The sequence below is a fragment of the Trachurus japonicus genome, chromosome 11 (assembly GCF_045865225.1).
Source record: "Trachurus japonicus isolate A0001 chromosome 11, Traja_1.0".
Taxonomy (NCBI): domain Eukaryota; kingdom Metazoa; phylum Chordata; class Actinopteri; order Carangiformes; family Carangidae; genus Trachurus; species Trachurus japonicus.
Genome location: NC_140917.1, coordinates 6,185,651 through 6,208,707, shown reverse-complemented (window position 1 = coordinate 6,208,707; position 23,057 = coordinate 6,185,651). Strand labels below are relative to the sequence as shown.

General features: G+C 42.2%; 2 protein-coding genes across 2 annotated transcripts in view; one reads left to right on the top strand and one right to left on the bottom strand.

Annotated features, from left to right (window-relative positions):
• Positions 1-23,057, top strand: part of LOC146978040 (major histocompatibility complex class I-related protein 1-like) — a 568,607-nt gene that overhangs the window by 406,701 nt on the left and 138,849 nt on the right. The window lies entirely within an intron of this gene.
• On the bottom strand, positions 3,372-8,074 carry LOC146978046 (uncharacterized). Its single transcript, XM_085790789.1, has 2 exons — positions 7,957-8,074; positions 3,372-7,150 (listed from the first exon to the last, which is right to left on the bottom strand). Exons 1-2 carry the CDS (start codon positions 8,054-8,056, stop codon positions 3,507-3,509), a joined length of 3,744 nt encoding a protein of 1,247 aa, XP_085646915.1. The 5' UTR covers positions 8,057-8,074; the 3' UTR covers positions 3,372-3,506.

The following is a 23,057-nucleotide window of genomic DNA, read 5'->3' as shown; positions in this document are numbered from 1 at the left end:
TGTGCTTTCAGTTCCTCCAACATTTCTGCTCTGGACTCACTCATCATCTCATTGGCTGAGGGGGACTGAAGTGGGCGGGGCCAGGTAACAGTCTTTGATGTTTCTGGGATGTTGTTGTCATCAGTCCACAGACACAGTCTCTGATATGTCATTGTTTCAACAGTGTGTGACTCCCTCTAGTGGATGTTGTGGAGTATTGTGTTGTCTTTGCTCCAAAGGTTTTTGTACAGAGTCTTGGTGTTTCCTGTCACTGTGGGCTGCAGAGCACAGTAGTACACAGCAGAGTCAGACACCTGAAGCTTCTGGATCTGCAGATGGAACTCCTTAGTTGTCTTGTCATGTCTAAAAGACAGTCCTGGTATTTCCCCTGAATGTTCTTGGATGAGGAATTGTGGAGATGAGCCGGACTTCTGTTGATACCAGTAGAGGTTGTCAACAGAACCGGAGTAGTTACAGGACAGAGTAACAGTGCTTCCCTCTGATGAAAAGTCTTGAGCTCTGCTGGCAGTAATATCATCTTCCAAGCTGTTACCTAGTGAGGGAAACAACATGTTATATTCAGAGTTCTGTTCCAAGGTCACATATCCATCATTTGAGAAACACCAGACATTTTCTGTGGAAACAAATGATGCTGTTGATAGAGTCAGCAGTTATTAGTGATGAAGTCATGACTCTTTCTTCTCTACATGTGTATCATTGAAATGTTAAACGGAGCTTTAGCTCAAAGGAATATCTAACCTGGTTGTGTAAAGCTTTGGAAATGTCCCTGTGTTTGAGGTTTTCTTGTCTAAAACATACGTACCTACGAGAGCTGAGAAGAAGAGAATCACAGTGAGTCTGTCCATGTTCACAGAGCTGAGATGTTGTCACTGGATGTTCACTTTGAAGAAGTGCTGAGTGCTTTTGTGAGTTGTGTTTGGTCTGATGTTCACAGCTGGAATCAAACAGTTGTGTGCCAAGCAGCAGCTCTGCAGGCAGTAGGAGGAGACTCATAGTATGTGCATGTGTGTTTTCGTGCACGAGAATTGATGTAATCCATAGCAACGGGGCGTCACCAGGGCGTCACTCTTACTTTGCTCTTAGTGATTTATCCTTAGTAAGAGTAGGTCTCAGCAGCTTTGTGAATAGCTTTCAAGAAAAAACTTCTACGTTTTAGCGCGAGTTAGGAGCACTCCTAGCGGTAAGATAAAAGGCTTTGTGAATACGGCCCCAGAGCTGTCACATTCTGAGAATATTTTTATTGAGTATTGTCAGGTTGAAAAAACAGGAAAATTGACATGCGTGTTCGTTTATTCCAAGAGAGGACAAACAACGACGTTCCGGTTAACTATTTATTAAATTGGATCATCAAAGGCATCGGATACAAAAAACTCTCCTGTTCAGGAAATCGCAGTCTGCAAGCAGTTAGCTGCAACCACCATCCCAAGAGAGCAGGAATTCTCTGTTATCTGCTCATGACAAAAGCGTTACATTCATTTTCAATACTTCGCACTATGTGTGTGTAATTAATTCTTATTGGTCAGAAGCAGGTGGGGAGTGGCTGTGGTTTAGACTTAGCCCTCCCTTCATTGGTGCACTCAGGCTGGCACATGTTGGTCCCATCTCTCCAGCACACGAACCTCTGGGCCTGAAACACAACAAACCCTCCCTACACTGACATGACTCTCCATCCCAGGTGTCTGAGGGGTCAGGGCAGATAATACAGATCATTAAAACTCTTCCTCACAATGCTTCATTCAGCCGGCCACAGGCCTCTCATCCTCTCAACTTTGCCTCTGAATGAACAAACAGGTTACTGGTTTTTATTGCATTATGAATTAAGCTCAACACAAATCTATAGGGTTTGCTTACAAGTTTCAGTTGTCTTTAAGCTCAATGGGTTAGTCAAAAATATAAGACACAATAGGTTAGTTAAAACATGAGACTAAACATTACTACTACCTAAAGTGAAAGCATAAACAGGTACATAAATCCTTCTATGTGTCCTGGCTCCTATCTCTCCATGTGTTAACCCTTCGTACCACGGGGCCAATGCTTGACTTCCTCTCATTCTTCAACAGGACACAACAGCTCAAATACAGTTCAGAACAACTTACATAAAGACAAAAGTTTCACACCACTCAGGATTAACTTGTTTAAATGGGTCAAATGTGTAAGTGCTCAATAGTGAGATATATTCAGTATTGATCAGTGATGTCAAAGTGGAGAATATATGTTCAGTGTTAGTTCTGGTGAGGTAACTGTGTGCAGCTTGGAAATGAGACACAGGTTCAGCTTTATCTCATCAGTCAGTAAGACAATGGTGTTCTGTTTTATTTGTTAATCATTAAGGCACAATATCAAACTCAGTTAGTAAAGGTAAATATTCAGTGTTAAGACAGTTTTCACCCTAACAGTATAAATCACACGACACACAATTATAATTAAATCACCAAACTCTCCAGTGTCCCCAAAATAAAACAAAATATAAAAAACATGATTAAGAGTCACAATCTTTAAAAATCACCATCTACCAGAATCCTTTAAAGAGCTGATGGACGTCAACACTGAGGTGCAACAGAAGCTGATTGATTTCATTCACAAATGAGTTTCAAAACGACTGACTGAGTTACTATTTGATTGGAGGAAAAACATGAGTAAAAAAACTAACATTTCTCTACAAAAGTCATGTCACTTTAATACAACTGGATAGAAACAACAAAAAGTTCAAATCAAAATGAGCACAAAACAGGAGAAAACAAACAAACAAACAAACCACAAACTGATGAATTGATCACATGATTAATATCAACATAATCACCACTATATAATAAGAGCTTGGTTAAATGAACAAAGCAATGAGGAGTCACACTGAACTCCTCTAAAATACACTCCAACACCACAGAGGTCAGCCTTGACATGTTTAAAGCTCGGGTTGACATTAAGAGAGATTGGATTGATCATTATTATTAACATCATTTAGATGGTGGTTATGGCCCAATAGTACGACCTACACAATGTGAAGAACAAAAGGAACCAAAAAAATCCACCATCTCTAGCGGCTGCAGGCCTGCAAAGAAACTGACCAATCACAGCCAGATGATCCAAGGAGTTTCTCCTTGCTCTCCTTGCTCCTTGATTCTCTCTCATACCCTCTATCCAAACCCCTCACTCAATACGAGAGGGGTGTGTTTGTGTGTGTGTGTGTGAAGGAATGCTTTTTTCAAATCTTTCTCAACGTCGACCATAGCTTTAATATACTAACAGTGTACTACCAATTATTTGTGTAACCACTACACCTTTGAGTTAAAATGTATGAATGAATCTTATAATACGTTTGATGTTTCAAATCTGAAACATCAGGAATGTTTCATTGCTGCTTTCATTGCAACACATGAATCTAGATGGAAACATTATTTAGCCTTATCTCATTAGCGGGCATAACTAACATGTTGGTATAGAAACTAAAATTACTCCTCATCCACTACTGTCACACTGATGAACTGTTTTTACTTGAGGTTGTTTCACTAATTCTGGTTTTTAAACCAACTGCGTGGATTGCTGAATATCCCCCTGGCCTTGGACTTCATCTTATTCCACATTGACTTCTCCTCTCCAGTTAGATTGACTACTCCCTCTGCCACCTTCTTCAGAAGAACTGCTCGCTCTCTGACACTGTGCAGCTCTTTGACACGCTGCTGAAATCCAGGTTTGGCTTCGCGTTCCTCTGTCTGTATCAGGAGATCAATGTAATCTGGAGTAGACAACGGATCTGGACAGAGTGCAATCTCTTGCAGACGTTTCAGGCAATTAATTGATTTGTCCATCATTTCTACGACTTCCCTCTGCACCTGCTCATATTCTACTTCCAACTGTGTAACGATTTTCTCTGTGTTCATCTTCTGTCCCAGTGCCTCCTCAAATTTCCTCTTCAGGTCCTGATATGTCTTCTTCACTGTTTCACGTCTTGTGTTATATCGATATGGCATGTTGCAGTGGACGCTCCACACACACTTTCTTGGACACACTGTGCAGTATCCATTGGTTATTGCAGCACAGCCACTTTTATCCTCATCTCTTGGTATCCCACAAGGAAAATGGCAGGTGAAGTTGCAAGTGAGGCAGTTGGTGACGTAGGTTCCTGTTTGAAGATCAACCTTTATGATTATTTCATCCACTGTTTCATATTCAAAGTCCTTGTTCTCATTCATGTGGGTCTCATGGTTTTTCAATGCGTCTTTTGTCATTTTTATTTCCTCCAGTTGTGACAAACCCTTTCGTATAATTGGCTGCAAACCTTCAACAGTCGCCTCAAGTCGTTGACGCTCTTGGAGAACCTCTTTGGTCAGGGTCAGACTCTGAGGATTCATGCTGGATAGGTGATTGAAGAATGTCTTCATGCTGACCTTCCCCATTTTCCAGAACATGTGATCAAAGTCGTCCTCACCAGCACTGGCTCCTGTGTTTTTGGCAAAAACCACAGAGTTGTTGAATTTGAAGTTGAGAACAGAGCCATCAGGGTTTGTAGCACATGGGATCTTAGCTTCTTTGATGGCTGCCAGGACTGGAGGTGATTTACCATCAGCAAAGGTGACCAGAATAACGATGTTTCTGGCAATGTCCTTCCCAAAAATGGAGAGGATGGCATCAAAGATGTATTTCTGTGTGTGTGTCAGACGAGCTAATGCTGACTGAACTACAAAACACACTGCATTGATGCTGTCAATTCCACCTTTGACAGTGAAAAACTCTCTGATTTTGTCTGTGATTATTTTGTCCTGTGTGATTCCTCTTGTATCTCCATACCCTGGAGTGTCGATGATTGTGAGGGAGTATGGGACTTGGAAACCATCTCTGTGGTTGATCTGATAGGCTGTCACCTCTGAGGTCTGACTGCACGCTTGTGTTTTATTAGTTTCTTCACCTATCAGTTTAAATCTGTAGTTGTCCTCCCAGTCGACTCCTAGGATGTAGTTGATCATGCCGTTGATCAGAGTAGTCTTTCCAGATCCAGTGGCTCCAACAACCATGATGGTTTTGTTTGATGGGGCTTTGGCTGGTGTGCTTCCAAAAACCTTTTTGTTGAACTGATCATCTCCTGCTGGTTTCAGATTTAGGAGGTAAATAGGTGGATCACCTGGGAAGAGAGTGAAGTCTGGGTTATCCACTGGTTCTTTCTTAGTTTTAATCTTGAGCTCTGCTCCAGGCTGACTCAGTCCAACACCAACATCTGTGCGCATCCTGATGGAGTAGACCGTGTTGTGTTTAAGGTTCATCAGAGTGAAAGTGTACACCTCCTCCTTGGTGTCTGTGCTCTGCCACTGACTGCTGTTCTCCTCCTTGAACTCAATGATGTACCTTCTTACATCACACTTTAGGGCGGATGGGTTGCTCCATGCCAGAGTGACTGAGTTTGCTTTCACTTCGGTGTCTCTTACCTGAGTTGGTGGACCAGCTGCTGGGGGGGTCACAGCTGTGCAGATGTCACTGCTGACAGTGTAGCTGAGTTTGCCCACAGCTGTGACTCTGATCTCATACTCAGTGTTTGACCTGAGTCCTGACAGAGTCACTTCCTCCTGGTTCTTCTTCAGTGGTTCAGATGCCCACTGATGGTTTCCTTCCTGTTTGATTCTGTGTTCTACTCTGTACTCTACAGATCCAGGATCTGCTTCAGGTGCTGCTCTGACTGTTATTGTGTCATATGAAACAGCAGCAGCTGTTGGGGTGGCAGGTTTTGATGGAGGAACAAAGTGGACTGGTTCATCTGATCCTTCTTCATATATGAAAATACCCGCCCCAGGATGATGTTCATCATATTTTGCTGCAGATATGAATCTGGTGTCATCACTGCTGTTCACCATCTTCAGTTCTTTGAACAGTTGTAGTTGTCTCCTCATAGTCTGTCTGATGTCAGTGGTGAGCCAGTCTGAGTCTCTGGTGGATAGATCAGAGGATTCTCCAGCTGTGTCCATCATTCCTGCTGGTTTCAGGTGATTGGACAGTTTGACCAGGAAACTATCAGGCTGCTCTACTGAGGTAAATGAAAAGCACACAACATTTCTGATGTCTGAATCAGACAAGAGGTCATCCAGCTCATCATCCATCTTCACATCTAGTTCCACCAGCTTCTTAAGGTAGGATTTCAGTGTGTCTGATTCCTTCCCCTTGGTTTTCAGCCACTGATCCAGGTCTTTACTGTTGAATGGTGACTTCTCATGTGCCTTGAGGATGTCCTCCAGGACACTTTCCTCTTTCCCACCACCTCGGATTGAAGGAAGCACTGACCCAAGCTTCTGCATGAAGTCATACTTGTAGTGTTTGCACATCTGCATCAAATCCTGAACCTTCTTTTCCATGGCAGGAAATGTTTTTGCTGTGGTGTCTCTCAGCAGGTCTCTGCATCTCATCTCTGTCTGGTTCAAACTCTCTATTGTTTCTGAAGAGTTTCTGATGAGAGCACTGCTGATGTCTCTTAGGAGTCTTGCTGCTCTTGAATCCAGCTTCACCAGAGGGTAGAGCCACACCCTGAGAGGAACAGCATGTTCTCCATCATCTCCCAGCATCTTAGGAAGGTCTCTGTAAACACTCACAGCATCACTGAAGGACGTTGGGTTGGAAGATAACTTGAAGTCTCCATGAAACGTGCAGCTAAACTTTTGTACTGCTGCTTTCTCTTCTTCGTTCATGTTGAAAGATGCTTCACAATTTACTGTGAGGAATTTCAATTTATTGAACATGAGTTTTGCCTCTCCCTCCACTTGTTTCTTTTCATCCTCTGATGATGAAGCTCTGTCAAACACAAAGTAAGCACCAGCTCCATACAAGATGGCTGTGACCACATGAGTGGCAGTGTTGTCCTCAAACACATTAGGATGAGTCACCTGTCCACGACCCAGGTGAGCCATCGTTAATGATTCAAACTTTGTTGTTGTTTTGTACTGAAGAGTCATGCGGGCTTGTTTGTCAGATTTCTTTTTGTCTTGGAAGTATTTTGCTGATCCCTCCACCTCTACCAGTCCTCCTAAGATGCTCAGCTTCAGAGAGCCAGAGATCTTTAATGAATTTGACTTCTCTTCTATTGAATCTGATGTGGTGACATTGAAGTCAGTATTATTTTGATGTTGAACACTTGTATTATTTTTTAGCTGATCTAGATCCCACAGAGTTACACCTGTTGACACATTAATGAAACCGTGTTAAAACAACAAAGTCTTCAGAAACGTAAATGTCTGTGATCCAAATAACATAAATCAGGTTGTGAAGTGTTTATCACAATAGTTTTTAAGATGTGTATTCATAAGCCGGTGCATATCCTCATTTGCCCAGGTCATAGTATTTCAAAGGAGGTTAAATCGAAAGCAACTGGACTTAGTTATTTGTCTAGGAAGACGTTTCACCTCTCATCCAAGAGGCTTCATCAGTTCATGTAGCATCTGACCAGGCTGGGACTGGTCCAACTATCTGGTGTGGAGACTCACTATTTAACCTCTTGTGTGGGCGTTCACAAGGGTGATGATGTCACTGGTTCCCTTTTGTGCTCCAAGTGCCAACGACAGTCGTTTAAATGACTGGCTTTGATGGAAATGACTGGCTTTGATGGAAATCATCCTTTGATGGAAATCATCCATCAAAGGCAATCATCCAATCATCCGTTTAAATGACTGCCTTTGATGGATGATTGCCTTTGATGGATGACTGTCGTTGGCACTTGGAGCACAAAAGGGAACCAGTGACATCATCACCCTTGTGAACGCCCACACAAGAGGTTAAATAGTGAGTCTCCACACCAGATAGTTGGACCAGTCCCAGCCTGGTCAGATGCTACATGAACTGATGAAGCCTCTTGGATGAGAGGTGAAACGTCTTCCTAGACAAATAACTAAGTCCAGTTGCTTTCCATTTAACCTCCTTTGAAAAATGTGTATTCATGTTACAGTAAGCTTCACTGAGGCTCTGAACACTTCCATCAGGTCTTACCTGGAACAAGAAGGTCCCTCCTGCAGTCATACAGCATGCCAAGCTGGAATGGTCTTCCCAGAGCTGCAGTCTCTATGGTTTCATCACCAGCTGAGGCCATGATGTTGGCAAGTTTCAACTGGAAAACAAACACACAAAAAGTACTTAAACATCAGCTGGTAAACTACTTCCATTTCTCTAAGAGCTTCAAACCAGGAAATGTATTGATCCCCAAAGAAAAGCTCAGCAAAGATGGCAAGACTAATTTTCTGTAGCACACCTTATTGAAACACAGTTAAAGTACCTGTTATCTGACAAGTATGTTGTGTAGGGGATGTGAACATTTTAATAATGTTCAATAGCAGTGCTCCTCTTCCCGGTTTGTCAAATTTGGACGAACCAGCTTCTGTCCTCTTCCCAGTTCGTCCAAATTTGACGAACCGGGAAGAGGAGCTTCGAGAAGCTTCCGCTACAAAACTAGCTTGAAATATAGACTTATAAAAAAAATTTCGGGACTATTTTGCATTTCGGGGCTTCAATACAAGACGGACATTACATACGAATCAATATTTTGTTATGATATGCTAGTGCTATTCCCCTCTGAGTCCGGGGTTAGCTGTTATCAGCATCCGGGGTCTGTGGGTTGACCTACTGACCTCTGACCTGGATGATGTCATCTCTGAGCGCCGCGCGGCTCATTCTGATAATAATCATTCTGCTTCGGCATTCGGGTCCATTTTTATCTCAACTAGCCGGAGCTTTAGTGAGTCCAGGCTGAGGAGAGGAAGCCTGTGGAAGCTGAACTTCATCCAGCTGCTCATTTTGTTCTGACAAGTCGGAAACACGCAGAAACGAACCGTAGCATTAGCGGTAGCAACAAGCCGCGCCGGGCAGCGCTCAGAGATGACATCATCCAGATCAAAGGTCAGTAGGTCAACCTACAGACCCCGGATGTTGATAACATGCCACCACGGGCTTGGAGGGGAATAGCACTAGCCTATCATAACAAAATATTGATGAAATGAATGAGTTTCGTGGCGGATAATGTGTTATTTAGAGGCTGCATTGCGTGCCCTGTGTTCTCGCATTATATGGATAGAATTTTGTTGGACCGACTTGTAATGACACCAAAGTTATCTGGGTGAGTAAATGATCATATTTTATGCTAGAAATAAGGTCCAGGTTGTAAAAAAAAAATTAAGGCAGCGCCCAAGAATAAATGTTTTTTTCCCTATCTTAATTCAAGAGCATATTATATTGATTTGAGAGCATTATTTATTGATTTCACATTGGGATTTTATAATATTGTCTCTCACAAGTCGCACTCAAATAGCCTCTGCTTGCACTCAGTTACATTACTGCTCACGCTTGAGCTCTCATCATGCTCAGGGTTGCTTACATGCTTGCGAAACTTGTGCTGTCGAATCTTTTCTTCGCTCTTGGATTTTTGTGCCTCAACCCGGTCAAAATTCTGCAACCAATAGGAGGCCAGTTAATGTTATGCAATCAAATGCATTACTGCTCAAGCGTGAGCAGTAATGTAAAATTCTGTTTTATGTTTTTTTAGAAACCTGCCTTGGGACTGCGGCTGAAATTTAGCAGTTGTGCTAAGTCCGGCACATTTACACTGGTACTTAATGCGTCAGTGTTGATGAATGTGCACTGTCCCAATTCAATAAATAAAGAAATGAAAATGAAATGAAATCTCATCTTCTTTGCTGGTGCGTTCTTTGTACTTTTAAGAGCATTGCATAAGGCCGGGTACTCTTTTAACTGGCCCTCCAGGACTGTATTAAATGTGGCTCCATTTGTTCTCATAGACTTTAATAATATAATTTAAAAGAATCAGTTTATTAATACTGGAGCACTTATTACTAGGGGTGCCATGAGATCTCGTGAGATTAAACCCGATGATATTTCTCATCGCTTTAAAAATCTGTCTCGCAAGATTTATTAATTTTTTTTTTATGTTAAATCAATGTAAAACAGGGTTTCCACTACCAGTTACCATTACTTTGCACCCCTTTCCGGTCACTCTGAAGCCACTACTTCCTAAAATCCTAGAGGAAACACTGCACATAATATTGTTTGCACTTGAAAAAAAAGAAAGGAATATTTAATTTATTTTATTTTAACTTTTAAATAATTTAGTTTTAGTTTCAATTTGTGGAAGAAGAAGCTAAAAGCTCATGCTTACATCATGCATGTAAAGAATTATAATAAAACATTTCAAAATGCATGTGCAACTCGGTTAAATAAAAGTCTGTTGGTCCAGTCATATATTTTGTCATTGTAGTTTTCTTAAAATCTCGTTTCGTCTCGTGAGATGAGTGTATCGTCACACCCCTACTTATTACAATAGCTACATAAAGTATAATACCCTAACCCTAACCCCTTGCACAATGTAGTGGGGCGCATTTCAGCTTAATGAACTGACTACTGACTAATGTCTGTTTACGACCGACTGTCAACTCTAGCAGAGCGTGAGCCTAACTCACTTTACAACTTTTTGCACATGCTGTTTATAGTTTAGTAATTTAATTCTATCTACAGTTCAGTTTTTTTGGCAAATTTAGGCAAATTCTGAGCAACAAACAGGAGAATAGGAAGACAGGACAGTTGACCTTATAATGTTCATTTTGCACCACAACTTCTGTAACCAAAGACCATTGTCTATCGCACTGAGCTAATTGGCAAGTGGCATTTCACCAATGGCTTCACAAATTGAGTAAGCCATTCACTGTTGCGCAGGCAGATTTGAAACCAATTTTTTTTTTTTTTTTATCAGTTTTTGAGGTAAAATTCTGATATGTATTTGTCAAACATCATCTACCATGATGGTACATTTGTTTCACAAAGACCATTTGGTATTTTGATGTATTATCATTATCACTCTTGCTGGGGCTTGAACCCACATTGTCTGGCACCAAGAACCAGCTCCTAACTCACTGAGCTAATTGTCTGTAAGTGCAGTCCAGTGTTGGTAATAACGGCGTTAGAGTATAACGGCGTTACTAACGGCGTTATATCTTTCAGTAACGAGTAATCTAATTGATTACTTTTCCCATCGTTACAACGCCGTTGCCGTTACTGAGAATGTGAAGTGGCGCGTTACTACAGTTCGGTTGAATGAAACGCAAGGTGGTTTCGGCCACACATCAGCTGCCTCAGGTCAGGGCATGACGGCGAGCTAAAGGTAACGCAGCTAACGCAGACCGATCAGCTGTGCGCCAGTGCAGCCCCTGGGACACAGCTCGAGGGTCACAGCGAGACACACAAGCACCCACTCCACCCGAGCAGCAGCAGCGGTATGAATCCGACAGACAGACGGACTCCAATTATGACGTCTGAAACGCTAAACACAGAGCAAACAAAAGACCGCTGGAGTGAATTTACCTACTTTCCGTCACTGAAAACAGGTTCTTGAATGTAACTCGGTCAAGATGCAGCATGATGATGATGATGATGATGGTAAAATTTACAGATAAAAATACGCGTTTTTTCATCAGCATCAGTCTACAGAAATGACGGTTAGAGGGGGAAAGGCACCTGGATTAATCAGTTTGTCCAATAATGCAAGACAGGAAATAAAGGAGCTGGTTTAAGCTCAGGAAGTAAGTGGAGCTGTGCATAAAGCCAATTCCATCAACCTTTATTTAGTGGGAGCATTGCAAAAAAACCACCAAAAAAAAAACGTTTTAAAGTAACGAAAAAGTTACTTTCTCAGTAACGCATTACTTTTTGGTTTAAGTAACTCAGTTACTAACTGAGTTACTTTTTAAATGAAGTAACTAGTAACTGTAACTAGTTACTGTTTTTCATTAACTTGCACAACACTGGTGCAGTCTAGGTGTGTGTCTTCTCAAATAGACTCAGGGAGTCAGCATCTTGACAGCATGGAAATGTTGGTGATTTGTTTTTAATGATAAGTGTTTTGCTTCATAAGAGAAAATCTGATATTTTAAAATGCCACTCTTACATTGACTGCAGTTGTTCCCATGAGAGCAGAATTCAAAATGTTCTCAAAAATTCAGTTTTTATTTTCCATCCATCGATTTTCTGCCTTGTAAAACAGTTATTTCTCTTTCTCTGAAGGAGGACAGGGAGAAGGACCAAGGACGAGTGGAGGCAGCAAGGACAGTGACTAGAGAAGTGTCCAAAGTGTCTTATTTACACTAAATGACTGCGAGCTCAGTGTTCAGTGTGAGAGTGTCCAGGAGGATTTCACCTCTCCTCAGTGACTAACCCTTCCAGAGGTAACATCTGTGTTAGCACTCACACTGCAGCAGTAAAACCAGCAACCTGTGGATTTAATGATCATCTGTCAGAGCAGCTGAATGAAAGAAGGATCCACCAGGTCCAGTCCGTCCTTACAGCCACTAACAACATCATCTGTCTGTTCAGAGACTCAGAGTTAAAAAGTAAACCTGTGCTGACTGTGCTGCACACAGAAAATCTACAGGACATGATAAGGAATCACGGCCATAAACACAATCAATAGTGGAATTGGTATCAATAAAATCTATTACAGTTTTTCTCGATTGCTAAGACACATTTCTTGAAACCTTCTCTCATTTTCTCTGAACTGTGAACACAAACCCCAATTTTCAAGCTACATTCACAAAACCTCAGACTCTTCTTGCAAAACCAAACTTTCACCTCAAAACAGTTCAATCTGTGCCCAAAACTGAACTTTGTTGTCAAATCGTGCCCCGAGTCAATCAAAATTAAAAATACTACTGAGCAGTCACTAAACACTACATAGAAAAATAGAAAACACAACGCTCAGCACATGAAGCTGTAGAAATAAATGTTTATCATTCACTGTAGCTAAATGCATGTTGCAAAACAAAAAACCTGTGCATTTACTGTAGCACTTCTCTCCTTCCCTTTCTTTCACCCTCCTCTCCCCCCCCATGTCCATTTCATCCCCTTTTCCTTCCTTCTTCTTTTTTCTTCCCAGTTCATCCCTCCCTCCCTCCCTCCCTCCCTCCCTCATCCTCTCTTCCTTCACTCTGTCGTCTCTCACCTCCTCCTCTTCCTCCATAAATGCACGTTGCAAAACAAAAGGCCTGTGCATTTAGCACTTGTACATAGTACTGTGTAAAAACAAAAAAGTACAAAAAACAGAAATCCTGTGCATTGTACACGTAGCACTTGTACAGTTCAAAGACAAACAGAAATCTTCTGCATTTAGCACTTGTATGCAGTAAGCCTGTGTAAAAATAAAGTACAAAAATATAGAAATAAGAAGTGCATAACTCAGCCGCAGCATCATTTCTCTACTGGATCAGACCACAGGACTTCATCCTGAACTAGCTACAGTATATGTTCCCTCACATCATTGGACACAAGTCTGATCAATTTTGAGTTGTTGTGTTCAACCGGTGAAACCTGAGCTTTACTTGTGTTTGACTTTTGCCACCTGTGCTCAGCATTTTGCAACACAGGTGCATCACAATGAAAATGTGTTGGTAAGATGTGTCTAAACAGGTGAAAAGTGCTCATGGTTTCGCCAAAAGAGACTGATTCAATCAGTGGTTCAGACAATAGGGTTTAGTGTTTTAGCAATTGAGAAAAACTGTATTGATATTTTACAGGTGACTATTTATTGAGAAAGATGTTAACTGATATTCAACACTGCAACAAACACTTAGTGGAACCAACAGTTCAGGTACTTACCAGAGATGAGGTTCAGAACAAGTGCTCCGTCTCTGTTCTACAGCTTCTTATATGCACACACATATACATGTACACACACACACACACACACACACACACACACACACACACACACACACACACATGTACACACACACACACACACACACACACACACACACACACACACACACACACACACACACACACACACAGCAAGTCACACCATTTCCCATAAACTTCTCTGCAAACCTGAAGTGAAACCTGAAAAGCATGATGCTTCAGGGTTACAGGGAGTCACCTGTGAACAAACTACAGGGATGGAAACAAATAAGAAGAAGTACAAGCACAAAAAGAAGAAGAAAAATAAGAACGAAAGTGAAAATGACTGATGTGTCAAAAAGTTCCTGTCTCAAAAGGTCATGTTCAGGACAGAAATTGTTCACGTTAGCTTACAGTTTTTCTCAATTGCTAAAACACTAAACCCTATTGTCTGAACCACTGATTGAATCAGTCTCTTTTTTGGCAAAACCATGAGCACTTTTCACCTGTTTAGACACAACTTACCAACACATTTTCATTGTGATGCACCTGTGTTGCATAATGCTGAGCACAGGTGGTAAAAGTCAAACACAAGTAAAGCACAAGTTTCACCGGTTGAACACAACAACTCAATCTGATCACACTTGTGTCCAATGATGTGAGGGCACATATATAAGCCAGTTCAGGATGAAGTCCTGTGGCCTGACCCAGTACAGAGAAATGATGCTGTGGCTGAGTTGTGCACTTCTCATTTCTATATTTTTGTACTTTATTTTTACATAGGCCTACTAAGTGCTAAATGCACAAGATTTCTGTTTGTTTTTGTACTGTACAAGTGCTACGTGTACAATGCACAGGATTTCTGTTTTTTGTACTTTTTTTTTTCTTTTTTTACAGCAGTACTAATGTACAAGTGCTAAATGCACAGGTTTTTTGTTTTGCAACATGGAGAGGGTTAAGATGGCGGCGCGAGTAGTTGCAGCAGCCCGAGGCTCTCCCATCCACTGCAGTTTTTTAAAATACACACGCTCGGCACTTATGAAAGTGAGAGGATGCTGCTCGGACCTCATCCCGGGGGACTTAAAATCCTTCCCTAAGCGGATTGTTCGCCCACGGAAGCGCCGGGAACTACTCTGAGCGGCAAACGGTCCGAGACCACGGAGATACAGACGCCAGAAACGGGGTAAGCGCGCCAGCTGCAGAGCCAGACTACGGAAGGCTCCACATCGGCCGGCAGTTCCGAGTCTACTCCTCGTTAACGCTCGCTCTCTAGTCAACAAAATGGACGATCTGAGGCTCCGATTTGTCAATAACAGATGGGATAGCTGCATAACAATAATCTCTGAGACGTGGCTGCATATGAATATCCCAGATGCGGCAGTGGAACTACAGGGGTCTCTACAGAGCAGATCGCACATCAGAAGCTGGGAAGAAAAGAGGTGGAGGTGTGTGTGTTTTCATGAGGGATGATTTTTGCACTGACGTCACTGTTATAAAAAGACACTGTTGCACGGACTTGGAGTTTTTGGCGTTGAAGTGCAGGCCGTTTCACCTTAGCCGTGAACACAGTGCCCTGCTTGTCTTTGCTGTGTACATACATCCCAGGGCTAATGAAAAGCTAGCCATGAGCAGACTGCATGAGGCAATCAGTAAACAGCAGGACAGAATGCCAGAAAGTTTCATCATTGTGGCGGGAGATTTTAATCACACAAACCTGAAGTCTGTGTTGCCCAGGTTCCATAAGAATATCCACATTGGAACAAGGAATGGAAAAACACTCGACCAGGTGTTCACCAACTTCAAGGAGGCCTATAAAGCCCGTCCAGCCCCCCATCTTGGACAATCAGACCACCTGGCTTTGTTTTTAACACCTACTTACCAGCCCCTCATTAGCAGGACAAAGTGCCAGGTCAGGACAGTTCAGATCTGGAATGAGGAGACTGAAGCAGCGCTGCAAGACTGTTTTGAGGATACAAGGTGGGAGCTCTTTGTTCAGGGAGACACAGAGCAATATATCTCCACAGTGCTGGATTATATCAGGTTCTGTGTTGATAATACCACTGAAACTAGACACATCAGAGTACATCAAAACCAGAAGCCTTGGTTCAACGGCACGGTTCACACCCTGCTGAAGGCAAGAAATGCAGCGCTGCATTCAGGTGACAGGGAGGCGTATAGAAGATCCAGAGCAGATCTGAGAAAGGGGATTGCTGCAGCTAAAGGGAAATATAAAATGCAAATTGAACAGCATTTTAAGGACAACAACAACCGCAGCATGTGGCAAGGGATTAAAACAATCACCAACTACGGACAAACTCCTGCCCCCCCCTCTAGAGTTGACCCCTCCCTCCCAGAGCAGCTGAACACCTTTTTTTCCCGGTTTGACCGAGATATCAGCAACGTGGGAGTGTTGCCTGCTCCTCTCCCTCTTCCTCCTCCTCCTCCTCCTCCTGCACCTCTCACACACAACGAACACACTTCACACATCATCACCAACTCCACCCAGGAAGAGAGGCAACCGCTGGTACTGCATCAGTACCAGGTCATGCAGGCCTTGCGTAACATCAATGCCAGGAAAGCAACAGGCCCGGACGGGGTCTCAGGTCGTGTCCTAAAGACATGCGCTTACCAACTTGCAGCTGTCTTCACTGATATATTCAACAGGTCTTTGGAAGAGGCCACAGTCCCCCCCTGTTTGAAGGCAGCGACCATCATCCCAGTCCCGAAGCGTCCCGCAGTGACATGCTTAAATGATTATCGGCCTGTTGCACTTACGCTGATTATTATGAAATGCTTCGAGAGACTGGTAATGAAATATATCAAGGCCTCCATCCCTGCTGACCTGGACTCATACCAGTTCGCCTATAGGACCAACAGATGTACAGAGGACGCCATATCACTTCTGCTCCACACTGCCCTCACACATCTGGAGAATTCCAACACCTATGTGAGGATGTTGTTTGTTGATTTCAGCTCCGCATTTAATACGATCAACCCGTGCAAGCTGGTCAACAAGCTGATGTCACTAGGCCTGGACAACCATCTCTGCAGCTGGATAAAGAGCTTCCTTTCCAACAGACCCCAACAAGTGAGACTTGGAGACCTCATCTCCTCCACCACCATCCTCAACACAGGCACCCCCCAAGGCTGTGTTCTCAGTCCACTCTTGTACTCACTTTTCACATATGACTGCACTTCAATCCATAAAACAAATTACATATACAAATTTGCAGATGACACAGCAGTGGTGGGGTTGATAACTAACAACAATGAGGCAGCCTATAGAGAAGAGGTCCAGGCCCTCACATGCCAGTCTGGTGATCAATGGAGAAGAAGTTGAACAGGTGGGGAGCTTCAAGTATCTGGGTGTTCATCTCTCAAGGGACCTGACATGGAAAGTAAACACCAAAGAGCTGGTGAAAAAGGCCCAGCAGAGACTTTTCTTTCTGCGCACCCTCAAGAAAACTGGACTACCACAGAAACTCCTCACCAACTTCTATCAGTGCACCATACAGAGTGTGTTAAGCTATGGGTGCACAGTGTGGTTCTCCAGCTGCACCATGGAGGAAAGCAGAGATCTGCAGCGTATCACCAGAACAGCTCAAAAGGTCATCGGCGCCCCCCTTCCACCCCTGGAACAGATCTACTCGGCCCGGCTGAGGAACCGAGCCGAAAAAATCAGGTCTGACATGACACACCCAGGACAATGTCTCTTTGACACCCTCCCCTCTGGCAGACTCAGGATCATGAGGGCACGAACTGATCGCCTGAGAAACAGCTTCTTCCCCAGGGCAGTGAAAGCCCTGCTGGAAGCCTGAGGTGGACTGTGGCAACACACTGACACACTGCACTTTATATTATATATGTTTTATTGTTTTTATTGTTGTTATTATTTATTGCTTAGGCTTTTAGGATGAATTATTATTATTATTAACATTATTTTAAAGCTGCTATGGGTATCTGGGAATGCCTCAAATGGAAATTTCGTTGTATGATTTCCACTGACAATAAAAGCATCTTAATTTATGGAGGGAGAGGAGGAGGAGAGGAAGAGGAGAAGATGAGAGATGACAGGGTGAAGGAAGAGAGGATGAGGGAGGGAGGGATGAACTGGGAAGAAAAAAGAAGGAAGGAAAAGGGAATGAAATGGATGTGGGGAGGGCCCGGACTAGGTTTACATCAGGGGTGGGTTATACATGGACTGTTAACCATATGTCTCTTTAATGAGGGTAACCCACGGTCTCATTGGAAGTTCTACCAAGTTACCAGTTTTGGAATTTCATATGTTCTCTGTTTTACGGCAAGGTGACCCTATGCACTATTTTCGGTTGTAAATGTACCAAGACAGTTAAGAGAGAGAGAAATGGTGAATTATGTCATCTTTTTTTCTTTTTCTTTCCAGATAGTAAAAAATGACCACTCTGAAATGTGTTAGTTACAATGTAAACGTACTAGATCACCCTATAAAGAGGAAAAAAATATTGGCACAATTAAAAAGGTTGGATTGTTCAATAGGGTTATTACAAGAAACCCATTTAAATGAGGAAGAACATGCTAAGTTAAAAATGGGGTGGGTGGGGCAGGCATTTAGTGCATCATATGAAAATCATAAGAAAGGGGGAGTAACGATTCTCTGCCATAAATCCTTATGTTTGGTCCCAGAGAAGGTTCCCCAAGACAAAAAATGTCGTTGGGTAATAGTCATAGGTTCCATTGGAGAACTTGTATTGACAATTATGAATATCTATGCACCCAATGAGGACGATCCAGGGTTCTTTAAGGAGGTGGCTCAACTTTTCGCAGGGAGCTCAAAAGGAATAATAATATTAGGGGGTGATTTTAATTGCGTGATAAACAAAAACATAGATACATTTCCATTTGAACAAAAATATCAAATAGCAAAATCCAAAGCAGTGTGTAATATGCTAGATGAGCTCGGACTGGTTGACATTTGGTGTGTAAAAAACCCCAAGACCAGAGATTACACTCACTTCTCGAGAGTTCATAAGAGTCACTCAAGAATTGATTATTTCTGCATTTCGGAAACTATGGAGATTAAATGTGTCACTTTTAAATAACCTGGAGGTGGTTCAAGACAAAACGAATTTAAAATTTTTCTTGACATAAATGATAATAATGAAGTCTCCCTTTCCACCTTGTGGGACACAGCGAAAGCAGTGTTAAGGGGCAAAATTATATCATTATCCTCTAAATTGAAAAAGGAACGCGAAAAAGATCAAAGGTTATTAGAAGAACAAATTAAGAAATTAGAGACGGAACACAAAAAAACAAATAAGGACACTATTTTCATAGAACTAAGTAAATGTAGACAGCAATTAAATGATTTATTAACGTACAAAGCAGAGGGGGGCTTACGCTTCACTAATCAAAAGTATTACGAACAAGGGAATAAAGCAAGTAGGCTGCTTGCTTTCCAATTAAGAAAAGCACAAGCAAGCCGAACGATACAAAAAGTTATTTGCCCAAACTCAAAAAAATTGGTGTCTCATCCCAAAGAAATAGCCAATGCCTTTTCTAATTATTATGAACAACTTTATCATTCAACAACCTCCCCCAATAAATCAGAAAAAATTAAACAACTTCTCCAACAAATTAACCTTACCAAACTGGACCAAAATGAATCTAAAGCTATAGTGGAAACTATCACTGAAGAAGAAATAAAAAACACTATTAAAAAGCTCAAAAATAACAAATCGCCAGGCCCGGACGGGTTTCCCAGGGAGTTTTATAAATGTTTTCAAGCCGAGATAGTTCCCCTTCTACATAGAGTATATAACTATGCGTGTCTTAATTTTTATTGAGGACTTATTTGATGGTGATACCCTGAAGTCATTTAACCATTTACAGGAAAAATTTGGCCTGATATCCACAGATTGCTACAGGTTTTTGCAATTGAGAAGCTATCTGACTTCACATAAAGAATGGCAATCTCTTACATCACAGCCCTCTGAATTAGAACTTTTCTTCATCAAGATGATAAAGAAAGGGCATGGTAAAAAAATTGTTTCACATCTATATAAATTACTACAGACAATTGTAGCGGGGAGCTCTCTTGGAATAAAGGAAAAGTGGGAACTAGAAATGAATGTTGTGATTGAGGACCAAATTTGGGAACAAGTGTGTGAGAATGGTCATAGACTGACCAGCAGCCCCACATGGAAAGAATTCATATGGAAAGTGAATCTCCGCTTTTTCAAAACTCCATTTATTATCTCCAAATTTGACAAAACAAAGACAAATCTTTGCTGGAGACAATGCGGACAAATTGGAGATCACACACACATTTTCTGGGATTGTCCTAAACTGAAAATGTACTGGGAAGGAATCTGGGCGGAAATTTCTAACATTTTACAAACTAGTATAAGGAATGACCCGCTGATCTTTGTTCATGGAGTGCTTCCCTGTGACTTTTTATGTAAAGAAAAAATGTATCTACTCAAAGTCATCATAATGGTGGCTAAAAAGATGATAACTATGTCCTGGTGTAAGCCATTACCCCCGACTGTTGATCAATGGAAAGAAAGACTTCTTAGGGTATACACAATGGAAAAAATAATAGCAAAGCTCAACCTTGACATGGCCTTATTCAAGAGGAGGTGGAATCCACTAATGACTTACTTTGGACTAACATTACAGGACACCTAGATGATTCAGCATAGACACCTACAGGCCTGGACCCTCCAAAGTAAAAGGGTGTATTTCTGTTTTTATTATTTCATTTCATGAGTATCAATCACCATAGAAATTCTACTCAATTTGATTTTTACATAATTATCAATATTTTTATTATCTATTCAACCATTTATTTTAACGTTCAGCCTCTGACACTGTCATAAGAATATGGAATAACCTTGCGGATAGGTTCTCTGTTCATGCTGTTCCTATTTTTGGCCTTTTCTACTTTTTTACTCAGATATGGAACAAAATAATTTAAAGCTTTTAACAAGAATAATTCTGTAAGTGTGTAAAGCTTGAAATATCAATAAAGTACGAAGGAGTATTAGGGCCAGCCAAAAAAAAAAAAAAAAACTGCCAAAAAAAAAAAAAAAATCCAGCGCAAGGGAAAAGTAAGCAAAAAAAAAAAAAATCCGGCACAAGAAAAAAAAAAAAGTCTGGCAAAAAAAAAAAAAATCCGGCACAAGAAAAAAAAAAAGTCAGGCAAAAAAAAAAAAAAAATCTGGTACAAGAAAAAAAAAAGTCAGGCAAAAAAAAACAAAAAAAAAACTGCAGAGGCTTGACCACGTAGCCTACCACAACAAAGCGACAAGCGACTGTCGGCTCCATGTAGCCTCGCGTCACCAGGCTATAGCTCAATGACAGCAGCCAAACTCAGCGCCATAAAAGTGAACAATAAAGCCGATTAACTTTGACTCAATGCCGGAGTATGACAACGAAAACATGAATCACTTCCGTGTCCAACCCCTGCTGCTAACATACAGCAATCTGCAATGCATGTTCTTCATTGCTGCCCCCCCCCCCCCCCCCCACACAAACACCCACACACAATCATTTATAAGTTACATAGAGACGTTATATGAGCTAACGTTTAGCGTGACTAAATGTGACTGGAGACACCTCCGTGACTAGACCACCGCGATCCAGGTCTCTGCCTCCTCCTGTAGTATTTACAAATACAAATACTATACAGGATAGGCCTATCTCCTCTCCTGTAGTATTTGTAGTATTTACAAATACTACTACAAGAGCCTGTCTGTCACTCTGCTGCTGTCATGGAGCAGTCAGTCGCTTGTCGCTTTGTTGTGGTACGTGGTCTAGCCTAGGCTTTTTTTTTTTTTTCTTGTGCCGGATTTTTTTTTTTTTTTTTTTGCCTGACTTTTTTTTTTTTTCTTCTGCCGGGTTTTTTTTTTTTTTTCCACTTGACTTTTTTTTTTTCTTGTGCCAGATTTTTTTTTTTTTTTTTTTTGGCTGTTTTTTTTTTTTTTGGCTGGCCCTAATACTCCTTCGTAATAAAGACATTTGTTCAAAAAAAAAAAAAAAGTTCATGCTACAGTGATATTCTATCATGAGGCCTTTTAAGTAGAGGGATGCAATGGTCATTTCTTTATCTCAAACAAAAGCAGTGGTGGCTATAGCACAACAAAAATCTCAATGCCTCAATAACTTTGTGTTTTCTTGGTCTCGTGATGTCAAAATTTGAAGAGGGAGAGAGAAGAGGACTGTATACAAACTGTCATTGAAACAGAACATTTAGTGGTTCAATGACAACTGAACCACTAAATCAGACGGTGCTTGTGATGTTTGTGGTTAATCACCTTGTTAGAGAACAGCATGTTATTCAATAAGGACTGAAACATTGAACAACTGGACGTGTGCATTCAAAAGTTTAGAGAAGGTTAAATTAAGTTCACCTGTAAAGGTTATAGTGCATTTTAGGTGCATTCTGAAATTTAATCCAAAAGCCAAACATCCCTAACTTTTTGTGAGTAGTGTATCGCATATAACGCATAGATCTATGTGATATGCAGCCTGCATGCCTGGCTCCATGCAGCAGCCTGGCGCCTGTCATAGTGGAGTCAGGCTGCATCTGACAGCTCAGTGTGACGTAGGCTATGACCAACGGCCTTTATGGGGGGCAGGCTTTTATCTGAGGGAAGCCTCTATTTCTAAATCCCTCTTTTTATTTTTACACATAGCGACCAAGCTGCGACCTGAGTCTCTGTTTCTGTTACGCTGTATCGCTTCAATCCCATTCAAGTCGCATTTTTTACAGCGTGCGCTGCGGTCTCCGGACACAGAGCAGAGACCCAGGCCCGACAGTGCAAAGCTGTCCCTCTCTGAAGCAGAGGACGAGGCCAGCTTCACTCCCCTCAGTCTTCACAGACAGTCCACACTTGAGTTTTTTTTTTTTTTTTGACCCGGCTTGTATTTAGGGCCAACCTTTTTTTGTTCGTGTAATGATTGAAGGTGCGGTCAGCGGAGGGAGACGGACATGAACCGCGTTGAGGTTTTTTATTTGCCCCTACTGTAAAACATTCGGGGCTTTGGCAAAAACATCCAGGGCTTGAGCCCAAGTAGCCATCCCCTAACCCCGCCCCTGCTGGTTACACAGAGCCCTCTCCTCTCCTCTCCTCTCCCCTCCTCTCCTCTCCCCTCCTCTCCTCTCCTCTCCTCTCCTCTCCTCTCCTCTCCTCTCCTCTCCTCTCCCCTCCTCTCCTCTCCTCTCCTCTCCTCTCCTCTCCTCTCCTCTCCTCTCCTCTCCTCTCCTCTCCTCTCCTCTCCCCTCCCCTCCTCTCCTCTCCTCTCCTCTCCTCTCCTCTCCTCTCCCCTCCTCTCCTCCCCTCTCTTCTCCTCTCCACCGGAGCTCCATCTCTCTGCACCCGCCGCCGCCCCCCCCCCCCCCCCGCCCACCCTTTCCCCTGCTGTTAGACCGGCCTCCC

Excerpts from the sequence above, each read along its gene's own strand:
- LOC146978046 (XM_085790789.1), bottom strand. The coding sequence starts at position 8,056 with ATGGCCTCAGCTGGTGATGAAACCATAGAGACTGCAGCTCTGGGAAGA. Across the intron at positions 7,151-7,956 it reads GAGGGACCTTCTTGTTCCAG|GTGTAACTCTGTGGGATCTA; the intron begins GTAAGACCTGAT and ends ATGTGTCAACAG.